Source organism: Ursus arctos, unplaced genomic scaffold (assembly GCF_023065955.2).
Source record: "Ursus arctos isolate Adak ecotype North America unplaced genomic scaffold, UrsArc2.0 scaffold_3, whole genome shotgun sequence".
In the NCBI taxonomy this organism is placed as follows: domain Eukaryota; kingdom Metazoa; phylum Chordata; class Mammalia; order Carnivora; family Ursidae; genus Ursus; species Ursus arctos.
The window spans coordinates 13,203,819-13,222,138 of record NW_026622985.1 but is presented as its reverse complement, the minus strand read 5'-3'; the positions used below and the strand labels follow the sequence as shown (position 1 = coordinate 13,222,138).

The following is an 18,320-nucleotide window of genomic DNA, read 5'->3' as shown; positions in this document are numbered from 1 at the left end:
GAAGATAGTTTTACAATAGAAAAACTAGTTTCAGTCATTAAATCCCTGTGGGATAAGGATGTAAAATGTTTGATTGTTAATAAAAATAATAAATTCATCTTAATGTTTATATGAAGAAGCTAATTAGCTAAGGGTTATTTTGTCTCCTAAGTCTTTTTAGTTTAAGTAGAATTTTTCAGTGGACCTATGCCTATCAGTTAATTAGCTGGATAGCAGTTATACAAAGCACTCTGCTAGTATTTGCAGACAGCATTTAGAAAAGTAGTTAATAACATGTTCTTTGTTCTTTTGTTCATCAATTCAATAAATATCTTTTGATCTAGGCACTGGGGATATAGTGATGAACAAGACAGTGGTGGGAAGAGAGGGGTGTATGATGTGTTCATTTACCTTTCTGATGAGGGAGAGCCTCACTATGGGGTTGATAAATAAATAGACCCCTGAGTGACAAGAAAGAGCAGCTATGTGATGATCTAAGCATCCCAGAAAGAGAAAACAATTGCTAAGACATCAAGTCAGGAAAGAAGCATAACTTTTTGAAGAACTAGAAAAGAGGCTAGTGTGGCTAGAGCCTAGTGAGTGAAGGAGGGATAAAGATGAGAGGCAGTTTGGGTCTTGCAGATCACAATAAAGATTTTTATTTTTATTCTAAATGCAGTGAGAAGCCATTGGAGAGTTTTAGGCAAAGGTATAGCATAATCCAATTTATGTTTTTAAAAGACAAAGACATAAAATACAAAGCAGTATGTCACAAGCGTTATGGGATTTTAGCAAATGGGGAGTTTATAAAGGAGATGGGACTTTAACTTGATCCTTAAAGACAGATAAGAATTAAATAAATGGAGGGGAAGGATATAATTTGATGTGGTAGCAAAAAAATAGTGCCTGGCTTTGAATTGGAAGACTTGGTTTTCATATTGACTCTATCTCTTTATAGCTCTTGAACTCTAAATAAATTTCTTAACTCTCTTCTTAGTTCCCTCATCTCCTTTCTGTATACCTTGTTGCTATGAAGAACAAGTCAAATGAAAAATGTCTATAAAAGTGTTTTGTAAACTGTGAGGTTTACTGTATGTTTGTTTACTCAGTAAAAGACTACTGTCTGTATGGTGTTATGCTAAGGGCTGTGGATAGATAAAAAAGTGAGTTAGACCTAGTTTCTGCTCCTCAAAGAGGATATAGTCTAATAGACAATGTGGTAAATATCTAAAATGCAAAGTTATGAATAGTTAGATCTTAAGAAAGATGCAGATAAAGCCCAGTGGGGGTTCACAGAAAGGGAGAGCCTTCTTGGAGGTGGTGGTAAGGCTTTATGAGTAAGTAAGAACTCTTGAACTACATTCTTGAAAGATGGATGAGACTTCAATAGAAGATGGCGGGAAGAGAATATTTTCAGTAAGTGAGTTTGTGGGAGTCAAGGCATGGTAGTGTTAGACAGAATCAGAACTTGGTAAGGAAAGGTCAGTTAGAACCAGGAAGATCATGCAGCACCTTAATATTAGGCTAAGGAAAGTGAATTCTGTTCAGCAGAGATACTCTCACCAGTGTCCTTAATTCTACAAATATTTATTGAGTATCTGCCTTTGCCAGGATTGTGCTAGTCAGGGCTATGGAGATACACTGATCTCAGTCTAGTTGGGAAAGACAGATTATATAATTATTATTCTAATGAGGTATGAACAAAGTGTAGTAGGATCATAGGACGAGGAACATCTCCAGCTTTCATAATGAGGGAAGGCTTGATAGAGGTGTGGTAGACATTGTGCTATGATATGAAGTATCCCTGTACTTAGCTAGATAAAAGAGGTGAAGAGAGGAATGTGAGAGCAGCTTTCTATGCCTGATACTTTGTATGTTTTGGGCTGGCTGGACAAGGTCTTTGTATGCAGTGCAAGGTTGTCAAGAGCTTTGGTAGAGGGGTAACTGAAAGATTCAGGTGGTGGTAGGGAGAATAAACTGGAAAGGATAGAGATTGGAGGTGGGAAACACAGAGAGGAGACTGTTGAACTGGGCCAAGTGAGAGATGATATAGGACCTAATGAGAAAGAATAGCTTTGGGGACAAAGAGCCTGGAAAACTGTCGAGATGCTTAAGATGTTAAAAATAGCTGGACTTGGACATCAGTTGGATATGGAAGAAGAAAGGGACCATGTGGAATATAGAAGGATTTCTGGATCTTTGCTATTTCAGAATTTTGGAATCTGCCCTTGCCTGAGAATAGGGTATCTTTAAGAAGAAAAAGGATGGATTTGGAGAGGAAGCTTAATCGTTTTATCTGTATTGTGTTGAAGTTGCATATAGGATAATTGGGAGCCGGGAGGATAACTTTGTGAGGTAATCAATGTTTAGGTGATAATTTAAACCATTCATAGCATAATTAGACTCTTGTGGGTGGATGAACTTAGTGAAGAAGAGGAATCTTAAGAGAGCACTGAGAAAATAGCCATAGAAGTAAGAAAATAATCAGGAAAAAGAAGGTACTAAAAGTGGTTAGGAAGTGTTTTTAAGGGTGTGGTCAGCATTGTCATCGCAGGTATTGATATTTCCCCCGACCCCAAAGATAGGTCATTGGTCACCTTGGTAATTTCAGTGAGGATACAAGCCAAATTACTGTGGTTTGAGGGATACATGGGGTTGTGTATGTATGAGAATTTGGCTGTAATTGGAAGGAGAGAAAAAGATAAAATATCAAAGTACCATTATTTGCTTGTTTTTTCTTGTCTGTTTTACAAGATCTTAGAGACTTGAATGATTTAATCCTTGCAGGGAAATAGTAAATGGATAGCAAAGGGTTGAAGTCACAAGTAATGGAGTAGTCATAGAGGAGCCTAGCATAGTGCATCTCAAACTTCAGTGGGGATCTTGTTAAAATGCAGATTCTGAATCGGAAGGTCTGGGTTGGGGCCTGAGATACAGCATTTCTGACAAACTCCCAGATTAGACTGATGCTGCTGATTTGTGCCCCACACTCTTTGAAGTAAGATCTAGAGGGGCGCCTGGGTGGCACAGCGGTTAAGCGTCTGCCTTCGGCTCAGGGCGTGATCCCGGTGTTGTGGGATCAAGCCCCACATCAGGCTCCTCTGTTGGGAGCCTGCTTCTTCCTCTCCCACTCCCCCTGCTTGTGTTCCCTCTCTCGCTGGCTATCTCTATCTCTGTCGAATAAATAAATAAAATCTTTAAAAAAAAAATGAAGTAAGATCTAGAGATATGGCAATTGATAGCGTTATATAAGAGTTAGCCCTGGATAGGAAGAGAAACACCTCTATTCTGAGCTCAGGTAAAATGTGAAGTAGATGGAGATACAGATTAAACTTGCAGGCAGGAGACATGCCTGATATTTTTTGTGTTTTGTTTTGTTTTTCTGCAAAATAGAAGTAAAGTGATGTTAAGATGACTTTGGAAATTATTAACTTGAAGACAGGTAGAAAGGTGTGGAATAACTTGTGAAGGTTTGGAGCAGCTATTAAAAAGAGAAGGAAAGTGAATGAATTTAGGGCATGTAATAGTCACTGAACAGTGAAGATTAGTTCAGTTATAGTGTCTATAGAAATAATTGGAGCAGGGAGAGACTAGATATGAAGATTTTTAAGACGATAAGGTAGCCCTGAGGGGAGATAATGAGGTCTGAAACAGAACAGGGGCCTTGAGAAATGGGAGGGTGTGCTAGGCTAAATAATGGCTCCCCCAAAGATGTTCCTATGAACCTATGAGTATGTTACCGTACATGATAAAGGGACTTGGTAGGTCTGATTAAAATAGGGATCTTGAGGGGTGCCTGAGTGGCTCAGTCGTTAAGCGTCTGCCTTTGGCTCAGGGCTTGATCCTGGCGTTCTGGGATCGAGCCCCACGTCAGGCTCTTCCGCTGGGAGCCTGCTTCTTCCTCTCCCACTCCCCCTGCTTGTGTTCCCTTTCTCTCTCTGTCGAATGAATAAATAAAATCTTTAAAAAAAAATAGGGATCTTGAGATGGGGAGATTATCCTGGATTGTACAGGTGGGTGCCATGTAATCACAAGGATCTTTATAAGAGGAAGCAAGAAGGTCAGCAGAGTCAGAAAAGGGCATGTGAGGATAGAAGCAGAGGAAGAGGAAATGTGATAAAGGAAGCAGAGGTCAGATTGTTGGAGGACTGAGAGCCAAGGCATGGACCTTTAGAACCTGAAAAAGGCAAAGAAACAGATTTTCCCAGGGGACTGCAGAAGGAACAAAGCCCTAGTGATGTGTTGATTTTAGCCAATGAGACTGATTTTGGAATTTCAACCTTCAAGAACTGTAAGATAATAAATTTGTGTGGTTAAGCCATTAGATCTGTGGTAATTTGTTACAGCAGCAATAGGGAACATGCTTAGAAGCATGGATGTAAGGGAATGTAGGGTTAGAACTAATAAAGTGAGACAATTGATAGGATGTGGTATGGGCTTCAGGAATCTGGGAAGATTTCTAGCCTGGGTAAATGGGTGGAGGAGAGTGGTGAAATTAAAATCACAGAATTGCAGGGAGTCGATTGTTAGAGGAAGGTGTTCGTTTTGCATTAAGTATGGATTAGATAGGGTGAAGGAAGATCTGAAGCAGGGAGATGAATTTAAGAGGCTGCCATAGTACTGTTAATAGTTAATTGAAAAAATGGAAAAAAAAAGTCGATCGAGCTGTTCTAAAAGCAAAAATGGCAAATTACATAGGAGTGTTTAGAATTTTGACTGAGAACGTAGAAAAAGGGGTGATTGAGAAAGGTTTTTGAAAAAGTGTTACTACTTTATTGTTCTTCAGTTTAGAAAGCATTTTTTCTAGTTTTATTAAGATATAATTGACAAAATTAGGGGCACCTGGGTGGCTCATTGGTTGGGTGTCTGCTTTTGGCTCAGGGGCTCAGGTCATGATCCCAGGGTCCTGGGATAGAGCCCATTTTTCTTGCCCCCCCTTTCCCCTCCCCACTGTGCTCTCTCTTGCTCTCAAATAAATAATCTTTTTAAAAAAGATATAATTGACAAAATTATATTTAAAGTGTCAACTTGATGATTTGATACATGTATGTATTATGAAAGGATTCCCATAATCAAGTTAAGTAATACATCCATCATCTCATACATTTACTTTTTTTTTTTTTTTTTTTGGTTTAAATTCTGTTTTTTTGAATTTCAGGTATACAGTATTACCAACTGTAGTCACCATGTTACACATTAAATTCTCATACCTTATTAATTTTATAACTGAAAGTTTGTATCCCTTTTCCCCTTTTCCCCTCCCTCTTAGCTCCTGGAACTCACCCTTCTATTCTCTCTATGAGTTTGACTTTTTTAAGATTCCACACGTAAGTGATACCGTGCAATATTTGTCTTTCTCTGGCTTATTTCACATGGCATAATACTCTTCAGGTTCATTTCTGTTATCTCAAATGGCAGAATTTCCTTCCTTTTTAAAGCCTGCATGGTATTCCATTACACACACGTATACACACACACTACACTTTTGTTTATGCATTCATCTGTTGATGGACACTTAGGTTGTTTTTTTTCCTTGGCTATTGTGAATAGTGCCACAGTGAACATGAGAGTACAGGTATCTCCTTGAGATAGTACTTTCATTTCCTTTGGCTTATATACCCAGAAGTGGGATATCTGGATCATTTGGTAGTTCTATTTTTAACTTCTAGAGTAATCTCCATATTATTTTCCATAGTGCTCTATCAGTTTACATTCTCACCAACAGTGTACAATGGTTCTTTTTTCTCTGCATGCTTACCAGCATTCGTTATTGCTTATTTTTTTGATGATAGACAGCCTAGCAGGTTACCTTTGCAGAGCATAATTTTTTAGTTTGATGAGTCCCACTTGTTTATTTTTGCTTTGTTTGTTTTGTTTTTGGTGTCAAATCTGAAAACCATTGCCAAAAACCATGTCAAGGAGCCTATGTTTTCTTCCAGGAGTTTTATGGTTTTGGGTCTTACGTTTAAGTCTTTAATCCATTTTGAGTTGATTTTGTGTATAATGCAAGATAGGGGTCCAATTTCTTTTCTCTTTCTTTCTCTTTCTTTTGCATGTGGCTATCCAGTTTTCCCAACACCATTTATGAAGAGATTATCTTTTCGCCATTGTATATTCTTGGATCTTCTGTTGAAAATTAATTGGCCATATATATATGGATTTATTTCTGGGCTCTCCACTGTGTTTCATTGATTTATGTCTTTTTTTTTTTCCCAATGCCAATACTGTGCTTTGTTGATTACTATAGCTTTGTGATACAATTTGAAATCAGGAAGTGTGATGTCTAAATTTGTTGTTCTTTCCCAGTTGCTTTGGCTGTTCTGGGTCTTTTGTGGTTCCGTATGAATTTTAGGGTTGTTCTCTCTGTTTCTGTGAAAAATGCCATTGGAATTTTAATAGAGATTGCATTGACTCTCTAGATGGCTTTGCATAGTATAGACATCTTAACAATACTAATTCTTACATTTCATTAGCCCAGAATATCTTTCCATTTGTTTGTGCCTTCTCCAATTTCTTTAATCAGTTTCTTTCACTTCCTTGATTAAATTTATTCCTAAGTATTTTATTCTTTTTGATGCTGTTATAAATAAGATTATTTTCTTTCTCTTTTCAGTGGTTTGTTGTTAGTGTATAGAAACACAATTGACCCTTGAGGAGCACAGGTTTGAACAGCGTGGGTCCACTTATACACGGGTTGTTTTTTTTTCCCCCAAAAGTTAGACATAGTACTGTAAATGTATGTCTGTTTTCTCTTCTTTATGATTTTTTAAATAAAATTTTTTCCCTAGCTTTTTTAAAGAATACAGTATATAATGCATATAATATACAAAATATATGTTAACCAACTATTTATGTTACTGTTAAGGGATCAGGTCAGTGGAAGGCTATTGGTAGTTAAGTTTTTCGGGAGCCAAAAGTTAAAGGTGGATTTTCAACTGTACAGAAGGCCTCGGGCTCTCGTAATGCCTGCATTGTTCCAGGGTCAACTGTTGATTTTGTATCCTGAAACTTTATTGAATTTATTAGTTCTAACATCCTTTTAGTGGTATCTTTGGAAGGGTTTTCTACAAACAGAAGATTTTACCTCTTTCTGATTTTGATGCTTTTTTTCTTTCTTTTTTTAAGATTTATTTATTTTAGAGAGAGTGCACGCACACACACATACACATGTGGGGGGGGCTGAGGGAGAGGGGGAGAAATACTCAAGCAGACTCCCCACAGATTGGGGAATTGTTGCAGGGCTCAATACCAGGACCCCAAGATCATGACCTGAGCCAAAATCAAGAGTCAGACACCTAACCAACTGAGCTCCCCAGGTGCCCCAATTTCTCTTGTTTTTTAAAAAAATTTTTTTGCCTAATTGCTCAGGTTACGACTTCCAGTATTATGTTGAATAAAAGTGGTAAGAGTGTGTATTGTTGTCTTGTTCCTCATCTTAGAGGAAAAGTTTTCAGCTTTTCATTATTGAGTATAGGATGTTAGCTGTGGGCTTGTCTTAAATGACCTTTATTATGTTGAGGTATGTTCCTTCTATACTTTGTTTAGTTTTTATCATGAAAGGATGTTGAATTTTGTCATGCTTTTCCTGCATCTACTGAGATGATCCTGTGATTTTTATCCTTCATTTTGTTGATGTGGTATATCACATGTATTGATTAGCGTATGTTGGACGATCCTTGCATAGGAAGTGGTTTTTATATCCTTTTGGGGAGGGTAATCAACAAGTTTTTGAAATGGGTATAACCGCTGTTAGCATGTGAAATAAGCAGGGTAGGGGTGCCTGGTTGGCTCAGTCCTTTGGTGTCTGACTTTTGATTTCAGCGCAAGGGCTCACACTGGGCGTGGAGCCTGCTTAAGATTTTCTTTCCCTCTCCCTTTGCTCCTCCCCCTTCCCACTCACATGTGTGCTTGTTCTCTGTCTCTCAAATAAAATAAAATTAAAATACTCTTTATCAATACTAAACCCCCATATTAAAAAGAAAAGAAATAAGCAGGCTAAAAAATGTTGAAAATAGTGGCTACAATATCAGACACAACATATATGGAACACTGTCATTCCAGAAAGTTCTTTTGGATAGCACTGTTCAATATTGTTTTTTATAATAAGGGATTAGATCTTATAGTAAAATTTTTAAGAATCAGTGTTTGCTAATTATGCACCATTTCAGAAGACCTGGACTCTTGGAGAGATTGTGTGATACAGTTGAGTGAATAGTACACCATGCTCTTTCTAAGGAACACTAACCTAATTAACAATAAGCACTAACCAGTTGAGTTTCAGGATACTGAGTTTTTATTGTGGTTCTGCTTTGTGTTACATGAATTTGGAAACTTGAGAAACATAGAAAGTTCTCTTAACTTCTTAAAAAGATACTATCATCTCTTAAAGACATTGGGACGCCTAGGTGGCTCAGTTGGTTGAGCATCTGCCTTCGGCTCAGATCATGATCCCGGGGTCCTGGGATCGAGTCCTATATCAGGCTCCCTGCTCAGTGGGAAGCCTACTTCTCCCTCTGTATACTGCTTCCTTTTCTTGTGTGCACTCTGTCTCTCACACAAATAAATAAAAATTTTTTTTAAGATTTTTTATTTATTTATTTGACAGAGAGACAGCCAGCGAGAGAGGGAACACAAGCAGGGGGAGTGGGAGAGGAAGAAGCAGGCTCCCAGCGGAGGAACCTGATGTGGGGCTCGATCCCAGAAGGCTGGGATCACCCCCTGAGCCGAAGGCAGACGCTTAACGACTGAGCCACCCAGGTGCCCCCAAATAAATAAAATCTTAAAAAAAAAAAAAAAAAGCTTAAAAAAAACATTAAAAACAGACAAACAGCTAATACATATTTAATGCAGATTTGACAGTATAGAAATATTAGGAAAAAAACAGTTTTAGAAAGAAGAAAAATCTTATCTTTAAAAGAAGGACTTGCATGGGGCACCTGTGTGGCTCAGTCATTAAGCATCTGCCTTCAGCTCAGGTCATGACCCCAGGGTCCTGGTATCAAGCCCAGCACCATGCTCCCTGCTCGGTGGGAAGCCTGCTTCTCCCTCTCCCACTCCCCCTGCTTGTGTTCCCTCTCTCGCTGCCTCTCTCTCTCTGTCAAATAAATAAATAAAATCTTAAAAATAAATAAATAAAATAGAAGAAGGACTTGCGGGGTGCCTGGATGGCTCAGTTGATTAAGCAATTGATTCTTGGTTTTGGCTCAGGTCATGATCTTGGGGTTGTGAGATTGAGCCCCAAGGTGGGTGGGCTCCGTGCTTAGTGCAGAGTATGTTTGTCCTCTGTGTCTCCCTACTCTCGCTCATGCTTTCCCTCTGTGTCAAATAAATAAATAAAATCTTAAAAAAATAAGAGGACTTGCTATCTACCATCCATTTCAGTTCTTTTACTAAGACTTCATGACATAATTCATTATATAGTCTTAGAGTTGCACTTCTTTCTTACCCTCATAACTTTATATGGCTGAAGTATAAGGTCATTAGTAAAAATGACCTAAACTTGAATTTCATGATTATATTTAATTTTAGGTTCCCAAATCATGTTATGAACTGTAAATATATCATTGACATTTATTAGTAAATATGCACTATGTGAGAGAATGCTTGTTTACTAGGACATGAAGTTAAAAAGTTAAGGAACTTTTGAAGAGAAACAGAAGAACTGGAGAGGAATGGAGGGTATGTCAAAATTTTAAGTCTTTGCTGGTAATGCTTACCCAGATTCTTTCCAGAAAAGAATAATTTAATAGGCCAGAGGAATTAATTGTGTTGGGATTTTACCTAGTACCTTTGTCTCTCTTTCTTAGGTGAGACAGTGGTCATAAATCTTTCAGTTAAATATAATTTGTGTGTCTATATGAATTGGGTGACCAGAATCTTGCTTGTGTAGGAAAGCTAATTTAACAAAAGTTCTGTGCTGTTACCTCTGATGAAATGATAGTCTCTTTGCTTTCCTCCTGCTCTGTACCTTTCTGCTGCTCTAGAAGCATGGTCAGACTTGTTTTGAGGTCTCAGTCTGAAGGGAGAAGAAATAAAAAATGTGGCTGAGTATTTATTTCATATTATGACATTTTTGGTTCTTATACTGAAGTTAAGATATATACCACTTTATATTTAACAAAACATTTCCTCTCATTTCCACAAATAGTTGTAAGCTCTTTGGTAATTTTAATGAATATTTAATGATAAGCAAGTGTTAGATTTGAATGTTTTCTAAACAGTGTTCCCATTAATCTAAAATAGTGTTACATAAATACTACATATAAAGGATGAGGTTTATATGAAACAGTACCTCAGTGCTAAACACAAGTTGGCCCTTAGTACATTTTGAAATCTTTTTTGAAAGAATACGGGAGAAGTTGAATTTGTGTTTGAGTTTATCTTAAACCTAATCATCATTTCGTTTTCATACTAGAATTGTAGAATGTTTCCTCCATGCTTTATTAATGTCAGATATAAACAGAATTTCCAGTGCTTCCTTTTCTCTCTGCCCATTTTAATTATGGGTTCTTAGGAGTTTCTTTGCTGTATTTACCCTCTCCCTGTAACTTTACAAAATTTCAGCAGGAGCTGTCTCCTTCACAGTGTATTAATTTGTTTCTTGTGTTGACCTACCTACTTGACAGACAGAAGGTCTGGGTTTAATATGGCATACAACTAGATCAGGCAAGGTTCTAGAAGGAAACAAATCCAACTGAGATGGTGCAAGAGACTTTAATGAAGGATTGCAGAGGTAGAGGTGGATTAAGGGAACCCACAAAGGATGTTTTCTGTAGTTACAGAGGGAAGGTTAAAGAGGCAAGGAACATATAATGTTATTAGAGCCTGGGGAGATCTGTGGAGAAAGGGGTGCCTGACAGGGGCCATGGTGGTAGGGTGACAAAGCTTCTGTCAGAAAATGTGACCAAAAGGAGGGAGAGTGCTGGGAAGGAATAATCCAGCATTGTTCTACCTTCTGATCTACCAGTGACAGGGAGCACTGAAACCCAGAAGATGTGTCTGTTAACGTTAGCCTCCTTGGGCACAGAGTTGGGCAGAAGAGTATTGGAGGAATAGGGTAATGGCAGTAAGATAATTACCAGTACAACTACCGATCAGTATGGGATTGATTTTAGGTAACATAGTATTTTAGATTAAATTTCTAATCTGTAAACTTTAGATATATCACTCCGGTTGGTGGGAGCATTAAAACGAGACATGGCAACCATGTCAAAGTAATATCATAGTGCCTTTGGTGCAGCTTCCTTTCACGTGGCGCTGTGCTGCATTTGTTGTATAGGAATTTTGGTTGCCACCATACTTTCAAATGTATGATAGTTTTTGTGTTTTCCAGTAATTTTGGGGAGGTGAAATACACAGTTGTTATTAAGTAGTTTCCAGAATTTAGAGATTGTATTTACTGTCTCATGATAGACATTTATCTTTTTCACTCTTACTTTGGACAGAGCACTACTGACTTCTGAACTTGGGAGATGAGGATGCTTTTCAGGTGTGGAGATGGTCTCCCTGGTGAATGATTGGTCAGACTTGACTCTGCTACTGCTGTCATTGGTGTGTCCTTGTTGCATACTTCTGTTTTCCAAGACAGCAGGGACGCCTTGTCACACTTTTTCTCCTAACCGTACAGTATTTCTTCTCACAAAGATCTGCTTTCATCCATTTTCACCTTTGAGCATTCTTAGGCTAGACCAACATCAAGATAATCAGTCTATTTTCAGGAAACCTGTAGCTACCAGACAATAATCTGCTTAAAAGCATTTTCTGTTTTTAAAAAATCCACAAACTGTATTATGATTTTGAAATCAAATAAATTTCTGTTTGATTTCACAGGCTTGAGTTTGCAGTTTTTATAAAGTTCAAACTGAACTTTTCTGAATTACTGACTAAATCTTCATTATTTTCCACCAGACGTTCTGCCAAATCCCGAAGCAGAAGCCCATATTCATCTAGGCATTCAAGATCTCGTAGCAGGCACAGATTGTCTAGATCCAGAAGTCGTCATTCTAGCATTTCTCCTAGCACACTAACTCTGAAGAGTAGCCTGGCAGCCGAGTTGAACAAGAATAAAAAAGCCCGGGCTGCAGAGGCGGCGAGGGCTGCAGAGGCGGCGAAGGCTGCAGAGGCGGCGAAGGCTGCTGAGGCCGCTGCCAAAGCTGCCAAAGCTTCCAACACTTCTACGCCTACGAAGGGGAGCGCAGAGACCGGGGCTGGCGTGTCACAAACCAACCATGTGAAGGATGTGAAGAAACTGAAAACTGAACATGCACCTTCTCCCTCCAGCAGTGGAACTTTAAAAAATGACAAGGCAAAAACAAAGCCACCTCTTCAGGTAACAAAGGTGGACAATAACTTGATTGTAGATAAAGCCACCAAGAAAGCAGTTGTGGTTGGGAAGGAGAGTAAATCTGCTGCTACAAAGGACGAACCAGTATCTCTTAAAGAGAAAACCAAACCACTTACACCAAGCTTAGGAGCCAAGGAGAAGGAGCAACATGTGGCTTTAGTGACCTCTACATTACCACCGCTACCATTGCCTCCCATGCTGCCTGAAGATAAAGACGCTGACAGGTAGGTTCCAGAAAGTGTTGTCACCAGCAGTTTAAAGAAAGAAAGAAAAGTTTGAAGTGAGAAGTTATCTGATCCCCCCAAATAGAAAGGTTATTAAAAAATCATAAGTTATCTTTATTATGTACACCTTAAAATGAAGCACATCCTTGTAGGATGACAGAATTAACGTTTAAGAATTCCAGGAAAAATTTGCTGTTGCCTTGGGATACAATGTATTTTAGCTTGGGAATTAGAAATGCCCATACTGTGTTTTCTTTAGCTTAGTGTTCCTTAATGACACTATCAGAAACGGGACAATTTATGAGAGAATCTGCCCTGGGTGATAATAGCAGGTGTGTTGGTTATTTCTAGGTTTCTTCAGTGGTCTTATAAATTTATCACTCTGGGTAGCTTTATGAGTTTATCATTTTTTAGACTTTTCTTGAATCTTAATTTTTTGCAATTGGAGATTAATTTTATGTTACAGAAAATCCATAATGTGTTTATGTTTTCCTTTAACATGTTTACAGATTTGTATTGTGAATATTGGGGATATGAGGGTTTTTTTATTTTGAAACATTTTATTTTTTAGAGGATGAAGGTGAGTGTAAAGTAAGTGCAGTTCTAAGAATATTTCTGAAATGTATGCTAGGATAGAAGCATTATGCTATTGTGTAATATCTATTATACCACTTAACCTTTTTCATTTTTATTTTTACGGAGAAATTAGAGCTGTTTTCCCCTCATTTTCTGTTAAAAAACAACTATATGAGTAGTTCTCCTAGCTGACATCTTTATAGAATTCGAAAACAAGTGGATAAAAATGCTGTGTGGGTAGTCTTTCAAGTGCTCACTTTGGCTGGCATTATGAAAATTTTATAATTTAAAACAAAAAAAAATCATAATTCTTGTGTTTCGTGCCCTCTATAATGTCTTTTTTCTACAATCATTAATGTTGCCAAGAGATCTCATCCAAGAAGTATTCTCCAATTATACCACTCTAATTGTGGTATTTACAGGTTTGACTGTTCTCTAGGAACACTGAAGGTTCATAACAGAGTAGTGATCTATAATTTGATGAGTCCCGGAATGGGCTTCCATCACAGAGAGGCATGAATGCAGAATTGAGTCACTTCATTAGTAAGAGAATAACCCAGTTGCCAAGAATCCAGTGATTCTGGGGGTGCCTGGATGGCTTAGTCAAACATCTGACTGCAGCTCAGGTCACAGTCTTGGGGTCCTGGGATTGAGCCCCAGTCAGGCACCCTGCTCGGTGGGAGTCTGCTTATCCCTCCCCACCTTGCCCCCCCCCACTTATATAAACAAGTAAAATCTTAAAAAAAAAAAAAGAATCCAGTAATCCTGGGCCAGTGAGACTTGTTGTTTTCTACTTTATTCTTCATATATGCTTTGGAGATAAATTTTAACTGGTGAAATTTTCAAGAACTCCAGATACATGCAAATGAGTGCTTAAGGAGGGTATTCTTTGTGCATCTGTTTTTAATGAGATGGTGGTACATGTCATGCTTATCATTAAAAAAATTTTTTGACGCACCTTCTTTTTTGTCTCTTCTGCTTTTCTCTTCTGTTGTGTTTCTGCTCTTCTTTCTTTGAATGTGCTTTGTTTGTATGTTTCATGGATATAGAAATTTTTAAGACCCCTGGGTGCTACTACTAACATGTGTGGCCAAAGATCGATTCAACACCAGTCACTCTTCTTTTTGACGCTCTAAATGTCCTTGGCCAGTGGGAACTCCTTTAATCCGACTGCTTTGTCCTTTTGACATGACCTATTTATTTTTGAGTACTTCTGGCCAAGTAATATCTTTTAGGCTCACTTTGAACTTTACTTCACTTCCAGACCTGGAATTTATTATTCTCCAAAAATTACAAGGTAGACTGTTAACTATATGCTTTCATATAAAAAATGGTTTTATTTTTTTTTTAATTAGGATCTTACTATGCAAAATACTCCTTTACTTGTTTTTTTCATTAATGTGTTGGACATCTTTCCATGTTGGTGTATAGATAGGTTCAATATTCCTATCTATAGGAATGGATAAATCATGCTCTTATTAACTATTCAGCTGTTGATTAAGGGATACTTAGATTTATAATTGTTTGCTATCAAATTTTGTATTGGTATTTTATGTATATGAGAGCAATTTTTTGTAGGATAGTTATCAGGTTAAAGTATATACATTTATTTTTTAATTTTTATTATTTTTTATTTATTAATTTTATTTTTAAAAGATTTATTTTTTTATTTGTTAGAGAGGGAGCACAAGCAGAGGAAGTGGCAGACAGAGGGAGAGGGAGAAGCGGGCTCCCCGCTGAGCAAGGAGCCCGATTTGGGACTTGATCCCAGGATCCTGGGATCATGACCTAAGCCAAAGGCAGACACTTAACCGACTGAGCCACTCAGGCATCCCAATTTTTATTATTTTTTAAAGATTTTATTTATTTGAGAGAGAGAGTGCAAGCAGGCAGTGGGGGGTTATAGGAGGAGAGGGAGAAGCAGACCCCCTGCTGAGAAGGGAGCCCAACGTGGGGCTTGATCTCAGGACCCTGGGATCATGACCTGAGCTGAAGGCAGATTTTTCACCAACTCAGCCACCCAGGCATCCCCAAATTGTACTTCAGTAAGACTGTTACCAACTTATATAGTCTTTAAAATATGTAATTATTTAACTTTGCATTTTTCTGATTATTGAGATATAGCATCTTTCTGAATACTTGTTGGGTATTTATTTTTTCCAGTGAACTACTTGTTCATATCTTATGCTAGCTTTTCCTTAATACTGTTTTCCTTCTTCTAATTGATTTATAGGTGCTCCTTATGTTAGGGATCTTGATCTTTGCTTACCGGAATTTTTTGCTTGTCTTTGACATTTGTTTGTTTTGTTTTTGGCTATATGGATGTTTTTCATTTTTAAATATAGTCAGATCTAATCATTTTTCCTTTATAACTTATGGGTTTTTAAGTTAAGAAGATCAAGTCAAGTCATACAAATTTGGTTTTGGCTATTATATGAAGAAGAAAGATGCTCTCCCCCATCACTCTGTGGATTGATAGATTCAGTTGTTTCTAACATCATTTACTGAATATTCCATAATGTGTGGTGCCATATATAAAAATTCTTATAGATACCTGTATTTCTGGACTCTCTTTTCTATTAACATGTTTTGTTATTTCTTTGCTGGTACTTTTTTGTTTTAACTTATTTAGATGCATGGTAAATTGGTTCTCAGACTCAAATTTCTGCTATGGGGTAGGCAGGTAATACAAAAGTGAAGGGATGGGGGGCGCCTGGGTGGCACAGCGGTTAAGCGTCTGCCTTCGGCTCAGGGCGTGATCCTGGCGTTATGGGATCGAGCCCCACATCGGGCTCTTCCGCTATGAGCCTGCTTCTTCCTCTCCCACTCCCCCTGCTTGTGTTCCCTCTCTCGCTGGCTGTCTCTGTCTCTGTCGAATAAATAAATAAAATCTTTAAAAACAAACAAACAAACAAACAAAAAAAACAAAAGTGAAGGGATGGAATAAATTAAGGATTAGTGAATAGCTCTGCTATTCAGTCTCAGCTTCAGTGCTACTGAAGCCCACATAAATTTGGGCCCAGTGTTGCTAGAGTTTTTAATTTTTTTTTTTTTTTTAGGAAGCCTGAAATCCAAATGTTTATGTAAATCTTCTGATTTAAAAATATTGGCAATTTAATTCATAGTTTTTTTTTTTTTAATGTTGGGTAGACCATAATACATATTCCTTGACTTCAACCAATCTTGGGCTTCTGATTTGGGATCTTTTAAAATAAGTTGAGCACATAACAGGGCAAATCGTACTTTTACTCTTTTTCAGAAACTTTTTGGCAAATTTTTGCCTTTATGCTTAGACAGTCTATAGTCAGTCTGCTTGTCAAGTTATATTAAAGTTGTTTGGGACTCAACCGAAGGTGGTAGATTATTTTGGAGACTGATAGCTTTACAGTATTACAGTTTTCCATACAAAAACATGGTTTCTTTCTATTCATTCAGATCCAGTTTTATGTTCATCAGTCATATCTTTTAATTTTCTTCTATTGATCTTGTACATTTCTTGTTAAGGCATTTTATTGTTTTTGTTGCTATAATACATGGAACTTTTAAAAATCACACTTTCTATTTGGTTATTGTAAGTAGTCAATTAAAATAATGATGTTTTTATTATATAGTGTTATTCTTGGAAAGTTAGTATTTCATTTCTCTGAAGTCTGGGAGGCTTGCTGAATTTGGTAGTTCATGTAAAAATATATATTAATTTAGGCAGTTTTTTAATTTATAAATTATAAATAAAATTAAGACTTTTAGTTTTTTCCTCTAGAAATGTTGATTTGAATGTTCAGACAAATGAGAATTTTTTACTAAAACCTTACAAGTAACAGACTACAGTTTTCTAAGTAAATTATGGGAAATAGATTTATTTTCAGGCACAGTTCAAGTGGTACCTTTTTTAGAAAGAAGCCTTTACGGTCTTTCAATTCTGATTTAGCAACCCTTCAGCTGCATTACTCTAGGAACTCCTTTGTGTAGTACTTTATCCTGCTGCTTATTTGACTGGGTTCTCCAAAAGACTGTCCAAGCTTCTTTCTGAGAGTTCTGTCTTAATGTATTTGTTATTGTTTTTGCTGTTAAACTCCAGTGCCTTACCTAATACCTAGCACATAGAAGCATAAAATCAATGTGTTGGATGGACAAACATTAATACTGAAAAGTGAGCTGTGTGATACTTTTTTTTTTTTTTTTGAGAGAGTGAGTGTGGACGCATGCGTGAGCATTGGGTGAGGCAGGGTGGGGCAGAGGGAGAGAGAGAATCTTGAGCAAACTTCTTGCTAAGCATGGAGCCCCATGTGGGGCTCAGTCCCACCACCCTGAGTTCATGACCTGAGTCAAAATCAAAAGTCGGTTGCTTAACCCATTGAGCCACCCAGGTGCTCCCATATCATTACTTTAAAAATAAAACTGCAAACCAATTTCCTTTTGAGCATGTTTTTGCTGTTAAAGAACTTCTGGGGCCCCTGGGTGGCTCAGTCACTTAAGACTCTAACTCTTGATTTTGGCTCAGGTCATGATCTCGGGTGGTGGGATCCAGCCCTGTGGGGGCTCCGTGTTCAGTGTGAGTCTGCTCTGGGTTCTCGCTCTCCCTCTTCCTCTGCCCCTCCCCCTCCTCACTCGTTCTCTCTCACGAGTGCTTGCTTGCTCTCTCAAATAAATAAATAAAATCTAAAAAAAACCCCTTCTAGTGAGTAACATGGGGTTCTGAAGAAAAAGCACAATTTTATTATAGTTATTGGTAAATGGTTTTTATCAGATGGTATTAAAATGTGTTTGTACAATATTAATGTTCAACATGAATTGAAGAAGTTATAATTAAAATGAAATGGTTTACTTTGATAATACCATTTGTAATTTGTGACCCAAGTGGTGTAGTCTCTCTAAACTTTTCCATTATGCGACTCATAACTGCTATGAAACTGTGTGAAGTCCAAATTCTATTATCGTTATAAGATTCTCTTTCAAGAAATATCTTATTATTAAACAGGTTTTTTTAGTAACTGGGAGGCTCATTACCTATTTAAGATACACTTTTTGCATTCAAAAAAGTACAAAACTAACTGAAAAATTTTTACCTGTAGTATCGGTAAGTTAAAACCTTAAAAAAAATTTAAAAGAATCGTTGTCCACTTTAAGAAAATTAACCCTGAAAAGGGGCAAAGCTAAATTATTTGTTTGTGGTTATTTAAATGGGCAAGATAAATAAT

At 37.5% G+C, this 18,320-nt stretch overlaps 1 protein-coding gene across 3 annotated transcripts in view; it reads left to right on the top strand.

Annotated features, from left to right (window-relative positions):
- The window catches only part of CDK13 (cyclin dependent kinase 13), a 118,516-nt gene that overhangs the window by 15,903 nt on the left and 84,293 nt on the right, over window positions 1-18,320 (top strand). For all 3 annotated transcript variants that reach the window (XM_026502864.4, XM_057304155.1, XM_026502854.4), the window contains exon 2: window positions 11,887-12,546. In XM_026502864.4, coding sequence (XP_026358649.1) covers window positions 11,887-12,546 — 660 coding nt within the window. The remainder of the gene's footprint in view (window positions 1-11,886; window positions 12,547-18,320) is intronic.